Source organism: Mchenga conophoros, linkage group LG8, assembly GCF_057382185.1.
Source record: "Mchenga conophoros isolate Kocher_MC1m ecotype Shallow Benthic linkage group LG8, M_conophoros_male_GT1.1, whole genome shotgun sequence".
NCBI lineage: Eukaryota > Metazoa > Chordata > Actinopteri > Cichliformes > Cichlidae > Mchenga > Mchenga conophoros.
This window is the reverse complement of record NC_140533.1, coordinates 22,614,522-22,635,908: the sequence shown is the minus strand read 5'-3', so window position 1 is coordinate 22,635,908 and position 21,387 is coordinate 22,614,522. Positions and strand designations below refer to the sequence as shown.

Here is a 21,387-nt window from a genome sequence, read left to right as displayed (position 1 = left end):
TTGGCAGTAGTAGTCTTTAGCAGCATTTAAATAACCTTTATCAGATTTGATGGTTTTGTTACAGACTTTTCAAAAAAGTGTTTTGCTTTTCTTTCACAAATTTGGGGATTAAATTTTGTTAAAATGTACAAAACAGTGATGTCATGTTTTGTGGCGAGGACCCAGGCACAGAGAGACTTGATGAATTTAAGAATCTTATTATTTAATAAAGAAATTTGCAGACTTGCACAGAGATGGTAAAATTATGATGACTGATAATGGAGATGAAGACAACAGACGATGAGGACAGGGAGGAACATGGGTTTAAATGCACCAAGGAGACAGTCAGAGGGAACTCGGGACAACTGGAGACATTTAAGGATGCAGGGACTGACAGGGATCTTGTGCTTTGAAAGAAAACTTCTCCCTACTCTATAGTTGTTACCAGCCATGTTTTATTTCCACGCTGATGTCAGATTTAACCAGACCTTGGCATTTATTGGTCATGGCGGCCCACTATGATTATTTATACAATATGCGAAAGGACATGACATACCAGAGGATATATGTACACATTGTGTTATTTAAAAAAATAAAATAAAGCGCAGCAGCCAACAAGGAAGAGAGTAATCATGTTAAAAAACTACTACCCACTACTCAGGGATTCATCTTGCATTCTTACCTCCTCTCTAGCCTATAGCTCGCCTTGCATCCACTCTCAACCTGACTCTGTCTGCAGCCAATAACAATATTAAAAGTGTATTTGGTGACACAAAAACAGGATATTTCTAAGTATAGTTTAGTAAGTTTCCACATGTCTGTTGTTGATGCTGAGAAAGGCCCACTAAAACAATGGCCACCAGGCAAAAGCAATGCTTTTGACTCGATCAGTGTTAACCCCACCCCTGAATTTGATGGGTGAGACTGACAGATAAAATTAATTCATGAACACAGCCGCAAGGCCAGGTGTACCAAAATGAATTAAATAAATGCATCATTAAATAATTGATTAAATGTAAATTCAATTAAATGTCAAATTTGTATTAATTGAATATATAATTGTATAATTAATTATATGTATAATATATAATATAAATAAAATTGGAAATAAATAAATAATGTATTAAAAGCTTTAAATGAAATGAATGGGCATTTAATTATTAATGAACCATTTAATTAATTCCAATTTTAAGTTGATCTGTTTCCTATATTTTATTGGTTTAGAGTTATTCCAGATTCCGACTGATACTGTCTGATATGACAGGTTTGTCCTCCTGTAACCAACCAGTCATATATGCTAGGTCCCAATTCAGGGGCTGCATCCTTTGGAGGCTGCATTTGAAGGCCGATTACATCACAGCCAGGCAGCAAAGGCTGTCCCAATCTGAAGCCTGCACCAAATGCGGCCGACAAATGCATCCTTCATTTCCCCAAATTTGAACAATGGGTCGGGCGTATTCTTCTAAGTGTACGAATTTAGAGGAGAGCTGCTGATAGCCGAAGACAATCCGGTGGACCATGCATTGAGAGGGTTATCGGCAGATCAGCTCGTTGCTTCAAATCAGGGCCAGACTCTGCGGGAAACGGAGTTACCCATAAGGGAGGCTAAGGTGAGAGAGGTTAGTGACAATGATCCAGAACTTTAAAAGGCTCAGGTGCTCAACACCAGCACAAAGGTAAATAGAACATTGTTGGACCGCCTGACTAAGTTTTCTGGCTGGAAAAGAGCTGTTAAATGAGCTGTTGCTTGTCTTAAATGTTGTGCTAAGCAAGTCAAAGGTCTTAATCCCAACGGAAGTACAAGTGTTGAGGAAAGACAACAAACTAAACTTTTCAGAATCAGATTGGTCCAAAGAGAAGCATTCAGCAGTGAAATCAAGAATCTACGGCAATGCAACAACATAATATCCAAAGACAAAGCAAACACGCTATGCAAATTAAGTCAATTTTTGGATAAGCAGGGTGTGCTGAGAGCAGGCGGCCACTTGACAAGATCTGATCTTCATCCACACATGAAACATCCTGCCATTCTTCCAAAAGCAAGCCACATGTCTTCTTTACTGATCCAGCATTATCATAAGAAAGTACAGCATCAGGGAAGAGGTATGACTGTAAATGAATTGCGATCTAATGGGATATGAGTCATTGGATGCAGCAGTGCAGTTGCCTCACACATCTGTAAGTGCATCACATGCAGGAAGTATAGAAGGAACACACAAGATCCAAAGAAGGCGGATTTGCCAGACTGGTTGTGGCATAGACTGCATTGGAACATTCTATGTTAAGGATGCAAGGAATCCACCCGGATCTGCTCAGCCTGAGCCAGAGGAGCTCAGCGAGCCGGAGCATGACCAAAACCCACTGATCAAAGCCCACTGTTCAATGGCCGTGAGCACCATTCACAGAGAGTTGGGGAATGGCTGCAATCACAGCATTGTAAGATGGCGAAAGATGTACCCTTAGGCCCCCTCCTCGATTCAGAGCAGGTCTTTCCCTTTTCAGGTAAATGGTCTCCTTGACTCCCCGCTCAAACCAGCGTTCCTCCCTGTCCAAGATGTGTACATCCTCATCCTTGAAAGAGTGTCCACTGGCCTGTAGGTGTAAGCCTCGTCAGGCCAGGACTCTGCAGTCTATTTACACCTACAGGGTACATCTTCCGCCATTGATCGCTTTGATCAGTGGGTTTTGGTCATTGGTTGTTGATCAATGGCCATGAGAATTTGCATAATTAAGATTAAGGAACTGACCTCCCAGCCCTTTGTTCCTTCAGTGGGCTGGTTTCAGTCATTATGCAAATGTACTGTTTATAAGATTGGGGAAACCTGCAGTCAGCTGAGACTGAAGAAGTCACGTGGATGAGTGACGAAACGTTTCTCCCACAAAACGCTACATCCAGATGAACAGAATCAACTTTGTGGAGATTTACTTTCCTGGATGATTGAGAATGCATCAAGACATCAGTGACTCGTATTATAGATATTACGAGAGCTTTTGAACTGGTCATGCCCAACTCAACACAGAAAATCATTCTTGAAATGACCTTTCTAAAAGGACTGTGTACTTTGGAGGTGAGAATTGGGGTCCTCGTCCTGGCTAGGGTGTCAATGAATTAATCATCTTTGGACTGAACTACAGACAAATGTACAGATGTACTTTTGTATACATATGTATAGATATACATATACAGAGATGATCTGTATAACATACAGATGTGCTACATATATACAGATGTACTAGTGTGTGGTAAACAGATCTACACAGTGCTATAAATATATCTACAGTAGTGGAAGCATAGCGCTCTGAACAGACTATAATAATGACAGTGTACACACTATAACAGAGACTATGCTATGTAAGGGTCCTAAAACTATAGTAGTAACCAATGTGAGCATATGTTCTGTTCCCACATCCCACATCACTACAAATGGAAATGTGGTATTTTCCATTAGAGCTGTGGAACTTTCCACTTACGACAATAGCAAATTTATTTAAATACTTCCGGCTTGGCACACAGTAACCTTGACACAGGTGTCCTTGGGCAAGACACTTCACCCGTTGCCTACTGGTGGTGGTCAGAGGGCCCGGTGGCGCCAGTGTCCGGCAGCCTCGCCTCTGTCAGTGCGCCCCAGAGTGGCTGTGGCTACAATGTAGCAGTGTGTGAATGTGTGCGTGAATGGGTGGATGACTGGATGTGTAAAGCACTTTGGGGTCCTTAGGGACTAGTAAAAGCGCTATACAAATACAGGCCATTTTACCATTTATTTGCCAACCCTGTTAATGGGGAAGTAAAACCACATTCCAAAGATCAACTATCAGTTATAGCTCCGTGAATGCACAGTGCAGTTTAACACCGCCACAAAAATAACACTATGCTTCTGATCTAAAAAAAAAAAATGGACTGGATTATTTTCTTTTCACATTACATGCATTTAGTCTTTGAGTGACAGATCGCTTACAAATATGACAAATTTATTTCCCCTTTCTCGTGCTCAAATAATAATATCCTTTGCCTAGATTTCCTTTGAGGTGCTGCTGATTTTAAAATGAGATATGCTGTTCTGTTCTTGCATAAGGGAAAAGAAGAACAGCATAGATGCATTAAATTAATGGACTAATATGTTAACATTCAATTCATTAAATTTATTTAGCACCTGTTCACAATGCCAGTGATCCCAAGGAGCTTTATATTTTAAGGCACAGACTCTGCACAGAGACATATCTAATGATGAGACATCATCTTATTAGGACATTTTGGAAAGGAGGAAATGTACCACTGGATAAGGGGAATTGCAGGATGAAGAACTGTGAATAGGATGAGATGATAACAGAAATGAGCAGCAGCAAGAAAAGAATCATAAAGCAAAAGATAAAGTATAAATAAGGGATGCTTCAGGGCACAGTGATTTTAGGTTAAAACTTTTAAGCAAACTAGAAATAGAAGTATGTTTACATTATGCTAGTAAATTATAAAATACAAAATTAACACATCCCACAAAAGTCAGCTTTATTTCCTACATAAAATTACATGCACAATGTACACAGATGTTACAGATCATTTGAGCTGTCTTTGGATGTCATTGATACATCAAACAACTCTATACAAAACTTGTTGTGTTTGACTGAACATTTTGTGTTTCACAAAAAATAATTTTTCTGAAAGATACAACTTTTGAACTAATTAAGAAAATAAAATAACAGAGAAAAACTGTAACATCAAAACAAACCACCACAATAAAATCACAGCTTTTTTCTCCATTAAACCTCTAGAAATTTAAATTTACTATAAAAGCAAAGTCAACCACTAAAATCCAACAAACAAACAAATAAAAAAAGGATAATAATATAATCTTGTTATTATGCCTTTTTCCAGGGGTGGACTATATAATTGGCTATTTGGTTTCAACATGAAGATATTGTGCCACAAGTAAAAGCTGTAACTACAGCTGTCACAAACAGGTATTAACAGCGTTTATCTTAAAGCTAAATAACACATCAGACGTAAATAATTATACAGATATACCTGGATTACATATTACTCTTTTGTCAATATTTGATATATAAGCTGAAAAAGCATAAATGAAAACTGAAAATCTGCAACCAATAGTAACCAAACAATATCAAGTATTCAAATGCAAGAAAATTTATAAAACTGCCATTTATGCTGAAAACCCCTTCAATGTGACCAAATTAAACCAATAGTAAAAATAAAGAGGCAAAGAGTTCATCTGCATTAATGCTCTTGACTCAATCCCAGCTGTTGTCGATGCTTGATTTTAATCTATGGAAATTTACCCACAGAGATGCACTTTAATAAAATAACATGAGTGATAATAATCATAGCGTCTTTGCTTTGGATGGTTTAGTTTGCATCATTAATGAGATATTACTGCTCGATCGTCTTTTGCTTTTGATAAAACCACAAAAGGAGTTGCAGAAAAATAAAACCAGCTACCATAATGAGTAAAACTGAGCATCACATATTGTCTCAGTCTTTGGAAAGTACACATAGTTGTTTTTAAATCTGGTAATCAGAAATCTTGATCATGTCAGCGTTGCTTTTAGTTCTTTGCTTTTGACTCAGTTCTTCGAAACAGCCTGATTATTTTCCTGTTATGAAGGTCTTTCCATGTATTCTTCTCCAAAATGTAGTCATGGTTGGCGTAGAAAATGACTTTGCTCATGTTTTTCTCAACATAGTAGTTAGGATATTTGACGTAGTCGTCAGTCATGAATCCATATGCATCGACCTGAGGAAGACAGAAAGGCAGGAGAAATAGTAGGAGAAATATATTATGATTATACGTGTGTATGTGTCTTTTTATTAAAATAAGAGGAAGGCAGGTTGAGGACAAAGTTAGAGAGGCAAAGGCTATGATGGTTGGGATCCATCAGATTCATCCCAGTTATTCTTGGATTTAAAACACCAAGAACAGTGAAAACGCTTATGTTTCATGAAGGGAAGTATCATGTGGTGGGTGGCACTGTATTAATCCCAATGGTTCGGACCTTTTATTTAACTTGCAGAGTAAAAATGTGCTTTTTCATGAAAGGTGTCTTTGACTCTTCATCTTATTTCTGATTCATCTGGGCTGTGTGAGAAAGCTCCTGAAAGTTGACTTGCTCATTCTAGAGTTAATTGCCAGGTCAATGCTTCTAAAGCTGTGAATACCAGCAATAAGCACACAAAGTTCAAGTAGTTTTAACTCACTATGTCACAGGTGTGCAGAGCCAAGAAGACAGTGAATGCCCCGTTGGTTGGTCTGACCAAAGACCAGGATGTTTTATTCAGATTAGGTGACAGTAAGAACCTGTGAGTGAAGAAGAAGCATCAATTAAGCATACACATGGGGAAAATGAGCTACACTTCTATGACAGCAGAATAGGCAACCTCCAAATCCCAAACACACTGTAAAAGAACACATGCATAGAAAATTACTCAGTGTAAATTACTTGATGTTCTTCAAGAAGACTGGAGTCCTACTCCTGAAGACCACTTAAAGGAATTACAGGAAAGTTTGTCTGAGAGAGTTCAGACTGTGTTGAAAAATAAAGGTGGTCACACCAAACATTGATTGGTTAGAATTGTACCAATATATTTTGTCTAATATATTGTATGTCTATGTATGTTTGCACATGTTTCAATAAATTGCTGCAAATATTTCCCATTTTCAAAGTAAATGGGGAAAGTACTGTATAATTACATTGTTCAAGGACTGTTCATGCTGACATTCATGTCTGAGTTACAATCTTATAACAGTTATTCCAGTGATGTTTTGCTTGTTTCTCATCCTTATTGTTCATTTCTAATAGGAATCCCAACTGTATGGTTGAATTAGCTAACAAGGTTGCATTCCTGGGGTAGAGCTGTAAACAACAAACGGGTGTGGCAGCGTGTGTGGAGTTTCAGAGCGAGTGTGGCTGAAGAGGAGTGCGTGTGTGCGGAGGAGCTGTGGCGGTGACTGTGTGGAAGAGGAAGCATGTGTGTGGATACCCCCCCCCCCCCCCTTCTCTCCCTGGACCCCCTCCCAACTCACTGCACATATATATAGCACTGAGGTGATCCCTGTTGTAAATAAATAATCTCCTTTTGTTCTCAAAGAAAGAACTGTCTGCGCGTGAGTCCATCCAGTAGCCATGAAAGCTTTCTTCTAACTATTCATAGCCCTTTTAACAAAAATACTATGTACAGGGTGTTAATTGCAGGCTGACCTGTTCCGCACATATCGGAGGAAGTCCTGGTGCAGAACGTAGAAACGACTTTCATTGTATTGCCCTGAATAGTAGGTCCTTGGTCTGGTGAGGTTAGAAGACGGAATATGGCACACTTGTTAGTCACATATATGCCACAGAAGATATTTTGATTTGTAAAAGACATTATATTAGAAAGATACATTTAAATTACATGTCACAAACATTTTATATGTATGCAGGTAAAGCTTCCATGTACACTCAAAATTTGCATTTGTGAAACAAATGGCAACTGGTTGAATTTAATTTGGTTAAATTCATGTTTTTTTTCTTTCTTTTTTTTTCTATATTATATTATGTTACAGTGTTGACCTAAGATAACAGACTTTGAATAAATTAATAGATTAAATATATATATTTGTATTGATTAATATTTTATTTTGTCCAATTGTTGTATAAATACTGTAAAGGATAATGTATGATAGTACAAATAATCTTAATAACTTTCTCCTCAGTGGCATCATTATGTGTCCCATAAAATAGAAATAGAAAAATAGAAGGTTATAGTGTTTATTTATTTACTGAAAAATAAACAAACATATGTGTTTGGGAGTACAAAACATTTACATCATGATTCAAAAAACAAAACAAGACGTAAACAAATACAGTTGGAGTCTTAATTCCTTAATGGGATAATTGCAACTTTTTGAAAGTGGTGAAAACATTTCTTGATTAATTTTCTTTCTTTTTTTTGCATTTTATACTCACAGTTTATTGCGGTATGGGCCAGCAGAGACCTTTTCTCCTCTCAGAAGAGCCTTTAGCCACTGGAAATCCCTCATCCCCTCTGGAATCAACACATATTTTATACCCTGTCAAAAGGAAAAGGAGAGCCCTTATGTTTATTCTGTGCAGGGAAAATAAGTACGATACAACACTGTTGTCTTTGAAGTTTAAGTACCTCGTCATGAGGGGCAGATTTGTACCCGTACTTCTTGAGCAAGTAAAGTGATGTCGTGATGGAGTGGGCTGTGTGAACGTAAACCGATGTTTTGTTTCCTACATCTTCCTCATAACCCTTAGTGATGGCACCATTCATCCTGCCAGACAAGACAAGAATACATTTTATCAGTTGTTGCTAGCTAAAAGTGCAATACCAATGTCTAGGTGTTGACTACAAATATCTGCCATATATAAACTGCTTGTGGGACAGTGAGCAATTTCATGTGAAGTATCATCATAAAGCAACTCTAATTCGAAACATGCTGGAACATTGTGTAAAGTGTAAATCAAATCAGACTGCAGTTATTTGCAAATCGGATAAACCCACATATTATACACAATGGAACACAGAAAAAATGTACCATTTTAAGAAGAATATTACACTTTGATGACATCAACACATCTGAAAAAGAGTTGTCCATATTTACAACTGTGCATCATCCGTCTGTATTCTAATAAACCTCCATAACTATTTGGTACTGTGGTGTTCTGTGTCATCTCTATCCTATTCATCATTTCACATCTCAATCGAATTGAATTCAAATAATGACTAAATAATTATTTTTCTATAGAAACAATGATGTAAGTCTAGGAACCTTTTATGTTTTTTCGTTGAGAAACATTTTTCCAATAATTTGTAGACTTAGTGTTTTGTATGTTGTTGAACTGCTGTCCATCTTCTTCAAGATGCTCTTTTTATACCCAATTATCTCACTGACTTGTTAGCTAGCTGTTTGGGGGGGGGGGGGGGGGTTAGCCCAACTTCATTTTCCTTTTTTTTTTACCTGTTCCAACTTTTTGTAGTTAGAAAATAAACAAAAATGTTGTTTTTGTGGAATTTTATAAACATTTTATTTAGATTTTTTTAAAATCAATACAACAGTTTCTTTGATACGAGATTTATATAGTCATAGACTATCGAAAGAGTAATGCCAGTACAGAAGTGAATGAATATGGAAGCCTCCATTCTTCGTGAATGACAGCAGTTGTACTAAGCAAAGAGGCCCAGACCTCCCTCTCCCCAGCCACCTCCTCCAGCTTATCCGGGGGAATACCAAGGCGTTCCCAGGCCAGCCAAGAGATATAATCTCTCCAGCGTGTCCTGGGTCTGCCCCGGGGCCTCCTCCCGGTGGGACATGCCTGGAACACCTCACCCAGGAGGCGCCCAGGGGGCATCCTTTTCAGATGCCCGAACCACCTCAGCTGGCTCCTTTCGATGTGGAGCAGCAGCTGCTCTACTCTGAGCCCCTCCCGGATGGCCGAACTTCTCACCCTATCTCTAAGGGAGAGGCCAGCCACCCTTCGGAGGAAGCTCATTTCTGCCGCTTGTATCCGCGATCTCGTTCTTTCGGTCACTACCAGGCAAAAAATAAAAAATAAAAAAATAACAACAACAAGAAAATATTGATCTGCTTCTCTTCGCACAGTGTCTGCCCAGCATAAGACGCAATTCAGACTCAAACAAAGCTGCAAAGCAGGAGAACAACATCACCATCAACTATTCTGTGCCACAGATCCAGTTCGCTGCAGCACAGAGTGATGATGAGACCGTTAACATGTGCAACTTAGAAGTAGTCAGAGGTAACTGGATGTTCAATCGGGTTAAATGCAAGGTTGATTGGATTATATCTGAAGATCATATGCTATTCGTGATAACTCTGCTAGACTCCAAATTGCTCGTCCATGCGGGCATCTCAAAATTAAATGAAACCACTTAACACTTTTTCCCTAAAACGGACTGACATGGGACACATTAAAGTTGGATCGGAACCAGCTAATCAGTGTGAAGGTAAGTGTTTTTTTCACTTATTCGAGAGAAGTCCGAAATGCGTTCTTATTACTGTTTGTTTTGACTTTTAAGCTACCCTACCAGGATATTTTCATTCAAATGCTAAGACAAAATGTCAATATCTATGAATGTGGAGACTCAAAAGACTAGTTAGGTAATAGTTGCCGATGGATTTATGAGACTTGATAGAAACTTGGACGTTTGCAACAGGTGTATCGGTGAACTACCGAGGTTGCGCCCAAATGCTTAAAGCTGTTAGCTGGTCAGTGTTTTAAGGTGTGTTTGTACTACCTGTACGGTGCGGAGTGCTGACTAAGTCATGTTAAACCCATTAAAGCGTCGAGCTCAAATATCTTTTTATTTTTGTGCACTGTTCTCTTGTCGGCACACATTTTCTGTTTACTGAAGCCTTTTGTGAATAATTTTGATCATGTAAAAACTGGGAATCGGTCCCTATTGACAATACTCTTATTTTTTGCATTGCATTTGTCATTTAGGAAAGGTAATTGGTCACTGAACTTTTTGCAACTATGTGTATTTCTAAATTTTGTGGCTTCAGTGCACACAAATTTATATTGTTCAGTTTGCACGTTAAAAGCCTGCCAAGCACCCCAAGGCTGATTATTCTTGGTAAGAAGTCATTTATGAAATAGAGCTGATTAGACCATATTAAAATTTCTGTTTGGCACAGGAGCTTTTCGTGGACACAGGTATCCAGTCTCTGTTTTGTTAGCTCAAATTTATGTAATTTCCTTTATAAACCAAGGTTGTTGGACATGTGTCTCAGTGAATCCAGCAAAGTAACAATATCAAATTTCACATTACATATTACTGATCAACATAGTAGTCTAGCTACACCAACAGCAGAAATACTGAAGTCAATACTGTAAAGTTTAACAGCAGCACAAACTATAAACTCCAAAATAACCATACAGTTGATTCATCTCCGGTAATTTAACTGGGCTGACTGTTTGTTAGGTGTGTTTAATGTGCAGAATAATTCCCAATTATGTACAATTATAATATGTTAAAACGGACTTATGTACATAAGGCCATTAATAATTAACTGTACATAGCTATTTGCTTTATGACTATCTAGACAGTGTGAAGAAGTGAAGTATTGAAATTATTTTATGTTGCATAATGACAACATGTTGCCCCTATACATTTAAGGACAAAGTTCAATGACCGCCACCTGCTGGATGGTGAGTCCAGAGGGGCGTGTAATCTTCTTTGGTTCATTCTATGTATTGAACCTGGAATACCAGGAGTCAGCGTGTGCAAGGTTTTTTGTAAGGATAAACCCTGAAGAGGGAACAAAATGTACCTCCAAGTGTGGGACAAGCAGAAGGACTGGGACCACTGTAAAGCGAAAGGTTGTTCACATTAACCCTCATATCACAACTTTCCTCCAGCGGCTTACCGAATTTGAGTGGAGAACTTCAAATTAGGTAACTGTTTTTGCCATTTTTAGTGAATTTCTTGTATAATTTAAGTGACCAATGTGTTGTTACCCATGTCTCCACAGATGATCCATGGCCCATGCTTTCTGGACATTTACACAAGACCAGCAACAATGAAGACAAGCTCTCTTGCCATCTTGCAAGACGTTGTCTCTGTCCAATAGGTTTTTTGAGTGCAACAGTTTTGATTTTTTTTCCTTCTTTTACCCGTTTGTTAAAAATTATTTCAGCTACTTACACTTTAATTGTCACATGTATTGGCTCACCCTACAAATCAATGAACTCAGTCCACAAAGCAAGATCAGGGTTCAGTGCAGGTCAGTCAAGTTCCTTCACACCACACACGATCATCCATGTCATTGTGGACCCTGTTTTGTGCAATGATTTGGTGGTGTGAGCCAGTATTTTGGACAAAGTGTATATAAAGGCAGAAGTGTGGGGCTTGATATTATATTCATTACAATTCAGTTTATTTGTATGGTGCCACCAAAATGAATGCCAAGGCACTTCACATTGTAGGTTTAAGACCCTAAAAAATATAACTAAGAAAACCCAACACTTGAGCATATGTTGTCTGCCATGATATGGATATGACATAATATCGTTAATGTTTGTACAACCATCTGAGAAAATAATGGATTACATGGTTTAGTAAAAACAAGTGCTTCCTCAATGAAAATATGTTTTCAGTTCTTTTCAGTTTTTGATTTTGGAAATGTGTATTTCAGCAGGGAAAAATCAGAATTGAAATAAAGTGGTGTAAAGCACATGAATTATATTTTGTGTGTGTGTGTGTATCTATCTATCCATCCATCCAATTTTTTTGGAACCCTCCAGTCTCTTACAGTATGTTACTGTTAACTGAAATTACGGTAAATTACCTGTTAAACAGTAAATGACCGCCTGTTGGGACACGGTATCCTCTAGCAGAGATGAATATTTTTGGTACTGATGATGCGTGATAACGGTGAGTTACTGGTTAATATGTTGCAGTTTATTACCTTGCAGCGGGCTTACAGTGACATACCGTGAATAAACGGTAGTATCACAGTATGATGTTACTTTGTTGACGTAATTTACGACATAACGGTATCTCACTGGCGTCACTGTCGCCAGTGAGATACCGTAAAAAAGGCTACGGTGCGTTACCATAATTTGTCCAAGAGTATTATACTACTCCAGCAAAAAATGGTATCATCCTGCAGAACAGTAAGCTACCGTAACACGGCGTCACGGTATGACGCTGGCAACAGTGACGCCAGTATGTTACCGTAAAGTGGTGATGAAAAGTCTAAATGTGTGGATCATTTTAATTCAGCTGGGTGTCTTTCCTTTTGTTATATTTCTTTAAGAGTTCAAAATGTGTTAATTACATAAATAAAATGTAATTTTCTCTGTAGCATTTCATGGATTTCATAAGAAACACACCTTAGTTGCTCTGTGGAATCTTTTAATAAGCAGTTAAAAACTTTTCTGTTCAAACAAGCTTTTTGTTGATCTACGTATTTTATATTCTTTACATTATTTGCATTTGATCTTTTACATTGTGTATAATGTCTATTGATTGTATTGTTTATTTTAATATTTGTGTCCAGCGCTTTGTGACTGCCTGTCTGTGAAAAGCGCTTAATAAATAAACTTTACTTACTTTAGTTGTTCACACAAAGCATAAAGGTAAAAAACAAAACAATATATACAGTGTTATCTTCATTTTAGATTTCAAAAAGTATTTGCGGCTCCCAGTGTTTTCTTTTGCGTGGAAACCGGGTCCAAATGGCTCTTTGGGTGTTAAAGGTTGCTGACCCTCGACAGAGGGTTGTGCGATCAGCTGAGCGCACCATCCGCTCCGAGCTCCCTGACCTGCACTCAATCTACAGCAGGCGGTGCTGGACCAAGGCCAGGAAGATCGTGAAGGACCTCAGTCATCCCAACAACAGACTGTTCTCTCTGTTGAGGTCAGGAAAGCGATTCCGCTCCCTGAAGACCAACACAGAGAGACTGAGGAGGAGCTTCTTCCCGCAGGCGATACGGTCTCTCAATCACACCACTACACAGTACTGACCCACACATATAGTTCTTACACACACTGGACAATCTGGACATTGTTTTCACTTCATCACTTAAATCACTTTAAGCATATTTGCACTGCACAAGACATAATGTGGATTGCACAACACTGGTCACTATATTCTTCATTTCCAGTTAATACTTGTACAGCTGCTGTTATTGTGTATATATTTATTTATTTATATTTCTTCATACATTCTTATATAGTTCTATACTGTGTATTGTGTATTTTGTTGTACAGTTATTTTATTTTCAACTTTAATTTATATATTTAAGTGTGCCTATGCCAAAAGGCACACTTATTACTATTGCTCGGATTTATTATTATTATTATTATTATTATTATTATTATTATTCCGCCTGAAATTTTGGACCGTAACTCGCCCCACAGTTTTGAGACAAGGTTCACATATGATTGTGTGCGGCTGGAGCTGGAATGAGTTGTTATGACTTTTGGTGGTTATTACTTCTATAGTTTTTTAAATATTAATATTTTAGTGAAAATTTTCCCACGCTTATGTGCCGCACAGTTTTGAGACAAGGTTCACATATGTTATATCATTTTGTGCGGCTGGAGCTGGAATGGTGTGCTATGACTTTTGGTGTTTATTACTTCTATAGTTTTTTAAATATGAATATTTTAATGCTAGTTTTTGCCTATTGAAATGAATGGGAAGGGAAGTGAAACTTAACTTGTGGTGTGTTGGCTCACTCACTTAATTAGTGGTGTGTTGGCTCACTCTAGTGGTATGCCAGCAGTAGTACGGCCTGTCTACCCTTATTTGGATTTTTTTTTTTTTTTTTGAGCCGTATGAATGGCAAACTGCACTCATTGGCAGCGGCATAGGCACACTAAATTTTCACTTTCTCGTTTATCTTATTCTTTCCCAGTTAAATTTACCCTTCATTCTAATTTGTGTTGTACAGTTATTTCATTTTTAACCTTAATTTATATTTTGTTCCTTCCTAGTTAAATTTACCCTTTTTAATTTTTCATATTTAATTTCCGATCTTATTCATAGCCTTTTCCTTTGTTTTTCTTTAGGTCACGAGCAGTTGTCTAAGCATTTCACTGCATATCATACTGTGTATGACTGTGTACGTGACAAATAAAATTTGAATTTGAATTTGAATTTGACCCCTGGCCTAGTGCCTGTCAAACAAAGCCAAGAGGTTTGCTTGGGGTTTTTTTGTCTTACCGAAAAACGTAATCATGGCCATCGATCTCCACTCCCTTCTTTGAGCCGTTCAGGATTCCTCCAGTACCTACCACAGCACAGCGCACACAGCCATCACCACCTGGTTTTGGGAGAAGCAGTGGTTTATTTGGCTTTGGAATCAGCTTCACTGAATCCATCACATCTGCAAACCAAAAGAAAAACATGAATACACATTCTGTGATTGTTTTATGGTTGCTGTATGAGTAGAGAAGAGGTTTGTTAGTTTGCTTTAAACTAATGTTTCATATTTAAAAGATGTATGTCTTTATAACGATGTCTCAAACAAGACAATATGATGCAGGTAGCATATAGTTTGAATCGATGGATATTAACAACTAAATCTTTATAGCCACCATCAGAAAATATAATACATCACCTGAAAAATAGCATGATTCATCCCAACACTCATGATGTGTAAACTCTTTCATATCGAACCACATTAAATTCGGCACTTGAAAATTTCCAGACAAAATAGTTCTCTGTTAAATTACAATAGAGCGACTACCAAAACAGTCGCTCGATTGTCTCTCATAAGTCTTCATTCACTCAAAATAACAAAAAATGCCTAAAATGCATGCTTTAACTAATCTGTTTACATTAGTTAATTAGATTAGTTAAGTAGATTTTAAATGTAAGCTTTTGTTTGATTGGTATATGTTCAGTTTATACCAATCACATTTTCCTTAATGATTAATTATTTGAATAAATAAATATTTGAATTAATATATTTTAACTGTATCTCACTTAAAATAATTGCTTCATGTTTTTTTTATTAAGTAGTCCAGAGTTAGGTTTATATCAGCACGCCATCTTTTCTATTCATCCATTCCTAAATGCATTGACGTGCTGTTATTTCATTGGCTGTTTAAACATATCTCATAAAACTACATATGTGTTTAAAAATCCAGTCAGAGAATAGATGTATATTACTCTGTCATTCTTCAGTCTGGCACACAATACTGACCCAATATCAGCTTCATAAAGACCTACCATCATATTTGTAGTTCATAAACCCAAAAGGACTGTTGAAATGTGAAAGGCGATTCCACTCGCTCATGTTAATGTTGTCTTTGTGCAGAAACAAACGTATGTTAGGAAGAAAAGCCTTCTTGAATTTCTCATCCTGAGAGTTTCGTAGAGACTGAGCACATGTCTAAAAATCATAAAAAAAATATGAAATGATGAAACAAGTTAAAAATGAATGACTTGAAACAAATCATGAAAAAGCAAAAGCAATACGTCAAGAAGCCAAAAAGACAGAAACTGAAATGTCAGGCATCATGCAGATGGCTGGTATGACTCCAGCTATGCTGGCTCACATCCATAAAGTTAATACATTCGACTGTTTTTACTATATCTTGTCTTAACATGCTTACTGGTCGTCTATGTTGAGTATCTTTGCTGTAAACATCTTCAAAATCCCACCGAGGAAGCTTCTTGAAGTCTTTTTTGTAGAGGAGAGCCATGGGGGTCTCAGCTACAATGCGTTGTATTGTGTTGTTTTTTGCTGAATCTGCTATTTCTGCTATTTCTGCTTCAAAGTCAGGATGTGGTGGTCCTGATTTTAATTTTCTTTCCCAGTATGCCCTGTACCTCTCAAGCACAAAGTCTTCCGATTCACTGTCATCTATTTCTATGAAGGTTGACCAGCTGAATCAAAAGGGAAACAGAAGCAACATAAGATAATTAGTGAGACAAGTGTGTGTTTCTTTGAAAAACTTTACAGAAATAAAAAAATAATTTACCAGTAAACAGATTAAATCAATCATAGGTTTTTCATGAGTCAACATATAAAAACACAACCCACCTGATGCTTTTTATCCTATTGTCTAATAAATTCAAAATAATCAAGATACACGATGACAAAAAAAGCAAAGAAAAAAACTTTAAAATTAACTCTGCCATCTCTGGTTTGTGGAGTTGTTGCTGCTCAGTTAAGCTCAAAAACTATCTGCTCTCCCTCCTGAGAGCTGCTCACAGGTGGAAGAGCCACCTAACAAGTTGTCACTGATGCAGCAGGGCAGGGCTATAGCCAGTAGCGGTTTTTGATACGGGCGACACGGACGGTTTGCCCTGCTTCCAAATACAGCACATTTCATTCATAATATTGTAAATCCAAGTCCATTATGGATTCATGATTTGAATCCCGGGTTGTGTGAAATCCCAGAAATAAACTCTAGACAAAGCAAATCTGTGAAATAAGGCGTAGGTTTATTAGGTTATGTTGTGGTGATCCTCGAGTTGGGGGATGGGTGTTCATACTGGAGTGCAAAATTGAAGCCAATTGAAGATGGACAAGAAAAGTTCAAAGCCATCAGGTGCTCAGTTTAGAAAAAAGAGAAAAGAAGAGGAGGAGAAATGAGCAAAAGATACAGGTAAGCAGATGTGTCATTGGATAATGGCAGCTCATGTATCCTGAAACATTCAGGATACATGAGAATCATCAGAGGGAGTGTTCGCCCAGGGCGCCAAACAGGCTAGGACTGTCACTGTGTCTCCTCATGCAGCGATGCAAGCATTTTATTTTAAAAACGGCACAAGTGGGAATTTCTTCTGTACGGGTAATTTCAGCCTGTTCACAAGCGTTTCATTTAATCAAACCACTAGTTTTAATGTAACTAGTTTTTACGCATCTACTGGGGTTTCTTTCACGGGTTGATGCGATCATTTTATTTAAAAATCGGGATTTCAGAATGTTGAACTAAGAGGGAGACAGAGCCAGCTAGTTTTTTAACACAGTAAACGGTCGCAAATAATATTCAGCCCCTTTAGAAAATAAATTGTAGCTATTGGGCTACTTCTAAAACACGTTGCACACGATGTCACCTTTTCCCCCAAAGTAGCCAGTATCGCTCTTTCAAACTAATTGTTTTAATCACACTCATTTTGTAATTCTGATGTCACAGCATGCAGCGATGCAAGCATTTGATTTATTTACAAACGGATCAAACGAGAATTTCTTCTGTAAGGGGTTTCGTGGTTTCAGAGTAGTTTTTAACACGACACATGGTCGCAAATAACATTCAGCCCTTTAGAAAATAAACGCTGCAGTCATACTTCTAAAACCAGTCGCACAGACAATTAACAGTCGGTTAATTGTTTGAAATTGTTCAGGATTGCAAAAGCGTTTTTGTAATTCCCCGAGAAGGTAAAAGCCCCGCAGATGTACCAGTCGAGCAGGGTCGCGCCTATTTTCTGAAGTAGCCAGCAACAGCGGACCCTTAGGCCTATCTTGGCCAGTTACACCGGAGCTCAGCAACTGCGTGCTCCACCCTCATTGTTTTAAACTTGCACAGCAAGGCTTTTGCAATCCTGAACAATTTCAAACAATTAACCGGCATTTAAAAACCAACGGCATACCAAAGTGCTTCACATAAAAGACAGAAAATAAGACATAAATATTATAAATATTATAGGACCATAGCAAAGTACCAAGTTTGCTAACAGGTCAGTGTCACTAATACACAGGAATAGCATAAAATGAATATCAAGTAAAAAAGCACAAAACCATAAAAAAGTGTATATAAACGGTAAAATAGAGTAAGTCTAGGGATCAGATACAGAGATTAACGAGCAGGAAAGACAAGGTTAAATAAATAGGTTTTTAACCGTGATTTAAGTGATTGGATAGAATCAGACACGCGGATAGCAATAAGAAGGTTCTTCCATAAATCTGGTGCAGCCAAGGCAAACACACGGTCACCTCTAGACTTCAGCCGAGATCTTGGCTGCACCAGGAGTAACTGAGCAGATGATCTTAGTGCTCTAGCGGGATTGTACGATCTAAGGGGTTCGATAAGGTAGCTCGGGCTGTGTTGTTGATAATTTTAAAAGTAAGCAGCAGTATTTTAAATTGGATGCGGCATTTAATGGCTAGCCAGTGCAGGTCAGCTAGAACAGGGGTAATAGAGGCAAACCTCCCAGTTCCGGTCAGAAGGCGTGCCACCGCATTTTGAACAGTTTGCAGTGTATGAAGAAGGGCAGAATGAGGACCGAAATAAAGGGAGTTGCAGTAGTCCAGCCTAGAGATCACAAAGGCGTGAATAAGCTTTTCCAGGTCTATTTTCAGTTGTGGATGATAAAGGATTCAGAAAGTTTATTCATGCGGGCCCATATGACAGAGAATATGCATCTTCTTTTTGTTTTCATATTTTAATTTGTATTTAATTGTGTTGTGATTTGCAGTGTTTTGTGTTGTTTCTGTAACAGTTGGTGAAATGTTAGTATTTGACCACTAGGCGGAGCTCTTGTAATCAGAATCAGAAAGGGTTTATTGCCAAATGTTGAGCAGGTTTACAACATTAGGAAATTGCTGCGGTGCTTCAGTGCAAACATACTGTCATAAATTGCGCTTAAATAGACATGAAAAAATAAAAGTAAGAATAAGAATTAAAAGTGCTATGTAGAGATATATGCATGAGATATACATGAGATATATACATGAGAATAAGAATTAAAAGTGCTACGTAGAAAGATATATACATGAGTGCAGGTGGTGATCAGTGCCAAACATGGAGTGATGCAGTGAACACAGCGTAGGGTCATGTGTTAGTGGTGGGAACAGTCGTACGTTTATTGTTCATGTGTCCAACAGCAGAGGGGAAGAAACTGTTCTTATGGTGAGAGGTTCTGGTGCGAATGGACCGGAGCCTCCTGCCTGAGGGGAGCAGGTCAAACAGACTGTATCCAGGGTGAGAAGGGTCAGCTGAGATCCGAGCTGCACGCCGCAGTGTCCTGGAGGTGTGCAGGTCCTGCAAAGATGGGAGTCTGCAGCCAATCACCTTCTCAGCAGAGCGCACAACACGCTGCAGTCTCTGTTTGTCCCTGATAGTGGCTCCAGCGTACCACACGGTGATGGAGGAGGTGAGGATGGACTCGATGATTGCAGTGTAGAATTGCATCATCGTCCGTGTTGGCAGGTTGAATTTCTTCAGCTGCCTCAGGAAGTACATCCTCTGCCGGGCTTTCTTGATGACGGAGGTGATGGTGGGCTCCCACTTCAGGTCCTGGGTGATGGTGGTACCCAGGAAGCGGAATGAGTCCACAGAGGTGATGGGGGTGTCAGTCAGGATGATGGGGGGGAGTGGGGCTGTGTGCTTCCTGAAGTCCACAATAATCTCCACTGTCTTCTGGGCATTCAGCACCAGGTTGTTGTGGCTGCACCAGGACACCAGACGTTCAACCTACCTCCTGTAGGCAGACTCATCCCCGTCCGAGATGAGTCCAATAACGGTGGTGTCATCTGCAAACTTGATTAGCTTGACAGACTGGTGGGTGGAGGTGCAGCAGTTGGTGTACAGGGAGAAGAGCAGAGGAGAAAGAACACAGCCCTGAGGGGAGCCGGAGCTGATGGTCCGGGAGTCCGAGACATTCTTTCCCAGCCTCACATGCTGCTTCCTGTCCGTCAGGAAGTCAGTGATCCACCGGCAGATGGGATCAGGCACATTCATCTGGGAAAGCTTGTCTCGGAGATGGTCTGGAAGGATGGTGTTGAAGGCAGAGCTGAAGTCCACAAACAGGATCCTGGCGTAGGTTCCTGGGGAGTCCAGATGCTGCAGGATGAAGTGTAGGGCCATGTTGATGGCGTCATCTACAGACCTGTTGGCTCTGTATGCAAACTGAAGGGGGTCCAGGAGGGGGGCCGTGAGGGTCTTGAGATGGGAGAGAACCAGGCGCTCAAATGACTTCATGACCACAGATGTCAGAGCCACGGGTCTGTAGTCATTTAGTCCAGTGATCCTAGGTTTCTTGGGAACAGGGATTATGGTTGAGGACTTGAAGCAGGCAGGCACATGACATGCCTGCAGTGAGGAGTTGAAAATGCCAGAAAACACTGGGGCCAGCTCGTTTGCACAGTGTCTGAGGGTGGCAGGAGACACACCGTCTGGGCCGGGAGCTTTTCGAGCATTCAGACTCTTAAACTGCTTCCTCACATCTGCTTCATGAATATGAAGAGTTGTGGTGGGAGGAGGTGGTGTGAAATCCTCTTTTGTGTGGGGTGAGGAGGGGGGTGTTGTAGGTGAAAAGTTTGAAGGTGGTGATGGCTCTATGGAGGGGGGAGAGGTGGGGGAATTAGTGTCCAAAGTGCCTCTATTGTTGGGGCCGTTGGAGGTGTGAAGGCTGCCTGATGGCTCGTCAAAACGGCAGTAAAAGTCGTTAAGGGTGTTGGCTAAGAGCAAGTCATCAGTAGAGTGGGGGGTTTTAGGCTTGTAGTTGGTGATATTCCTAAAACCTTTCCACACAGAGGCCGAGTCATTCTCTGAGATCTGCTGCTGCATCTTCTCAGAGTGCTGATGTTTAGCAATGTCCACTTCTTTAGTGAACCTGTACTTGGCCTCTCTGTAGCAGTCCCTGTCTCCACTTCTGAACGCCTTTCTCTTTTCCAGCCACAGCTTTTTGAGTTTAGGAGTAAACCAGGGTTTGTCATTGTTATAACTCACCCTGGTGCGTGATGGCACAATGCTGTCCTGTGATAATGATAATGTAACTAACGCATTTTATTTTGTATGTTTTATTTTTGTGTTGAGCATGTTAACATTTTCCTTTTTTTGCCTACCGGATTGGTTGGTGTACAGTTAATTTGATACATGGAAAATAGCCGGTTAATTTTGTAAGTATAAGGTATAAGGTATAAGGTAAGAGCAGAGGTCACTTCCTGTTTTGGGAAGTAAGGTCAGAG

At 39.2% G+C, this 21,387-nt stretch overlaps 1 protein-coding gene across 1 annotated transcript; it reads right to left on the bottom strand.

Moving 5' to 3' along the window:
- Nucleotides 1-5,338: 5,338 nt before the first annotated feature.
- On the bottom strand, nt 5,339-16,656 carry LOC146568762 (alpha-N-acetylgalactosaminide alpha-2,6-sialyltransferase 1-like). The gene is made up of 9 exons (XM_085283418.1): nt 16,516-16,656; nt 16,085-16,358; nt 15,699-15,861; nt 14,688-14,850; nt 8,129-8,267; nt 7,936-8,039; nt 7,189-7,272; nt 6,188-6,287; nt 5,339-5,726 (listed from the first exon to the last, which is right to left on the bottom strand). The coding sequence occupies exons 1-9, from the start codon at nt 16,611-16,613 to the stop codon at nt 5,538-5,540; spliced, it is 1,314 nt and encodes a 437-aa protein (XP_085139544.1). The 5' UTR covers nt 16,614-16,656; the 3' UTR covers nt 5,339-5,537.
- Nucleotides 16,657-21,387: the final 4,731 nt, after the last annotated feature.

Bases quoted from the DNA above. Each gene is read 5' to 3' on its own strand.
- LOC146568762 (XM_085283418.1), bottom strand. From the start codon at position 16,613: ATGGCAGAGTTAATTTTAAAGTTTTTTTCTTTGCTTTTTTTGTCATCG. The intron at 16,359-16,515 runs GTGGGTTGTGTT...CTTTTGATTCAG, and splicing joins AATAGGATAAAAAGCATCAG to CTGGTCAACCTTCATAGAAA. The intron at 14,851-15,698 runs GTAGGTCTTTAT...TTTGGTTTGCAG, and splicing joins TATGAACTACAAATATGATG to ATGTGATGGATTCAGTGAAG.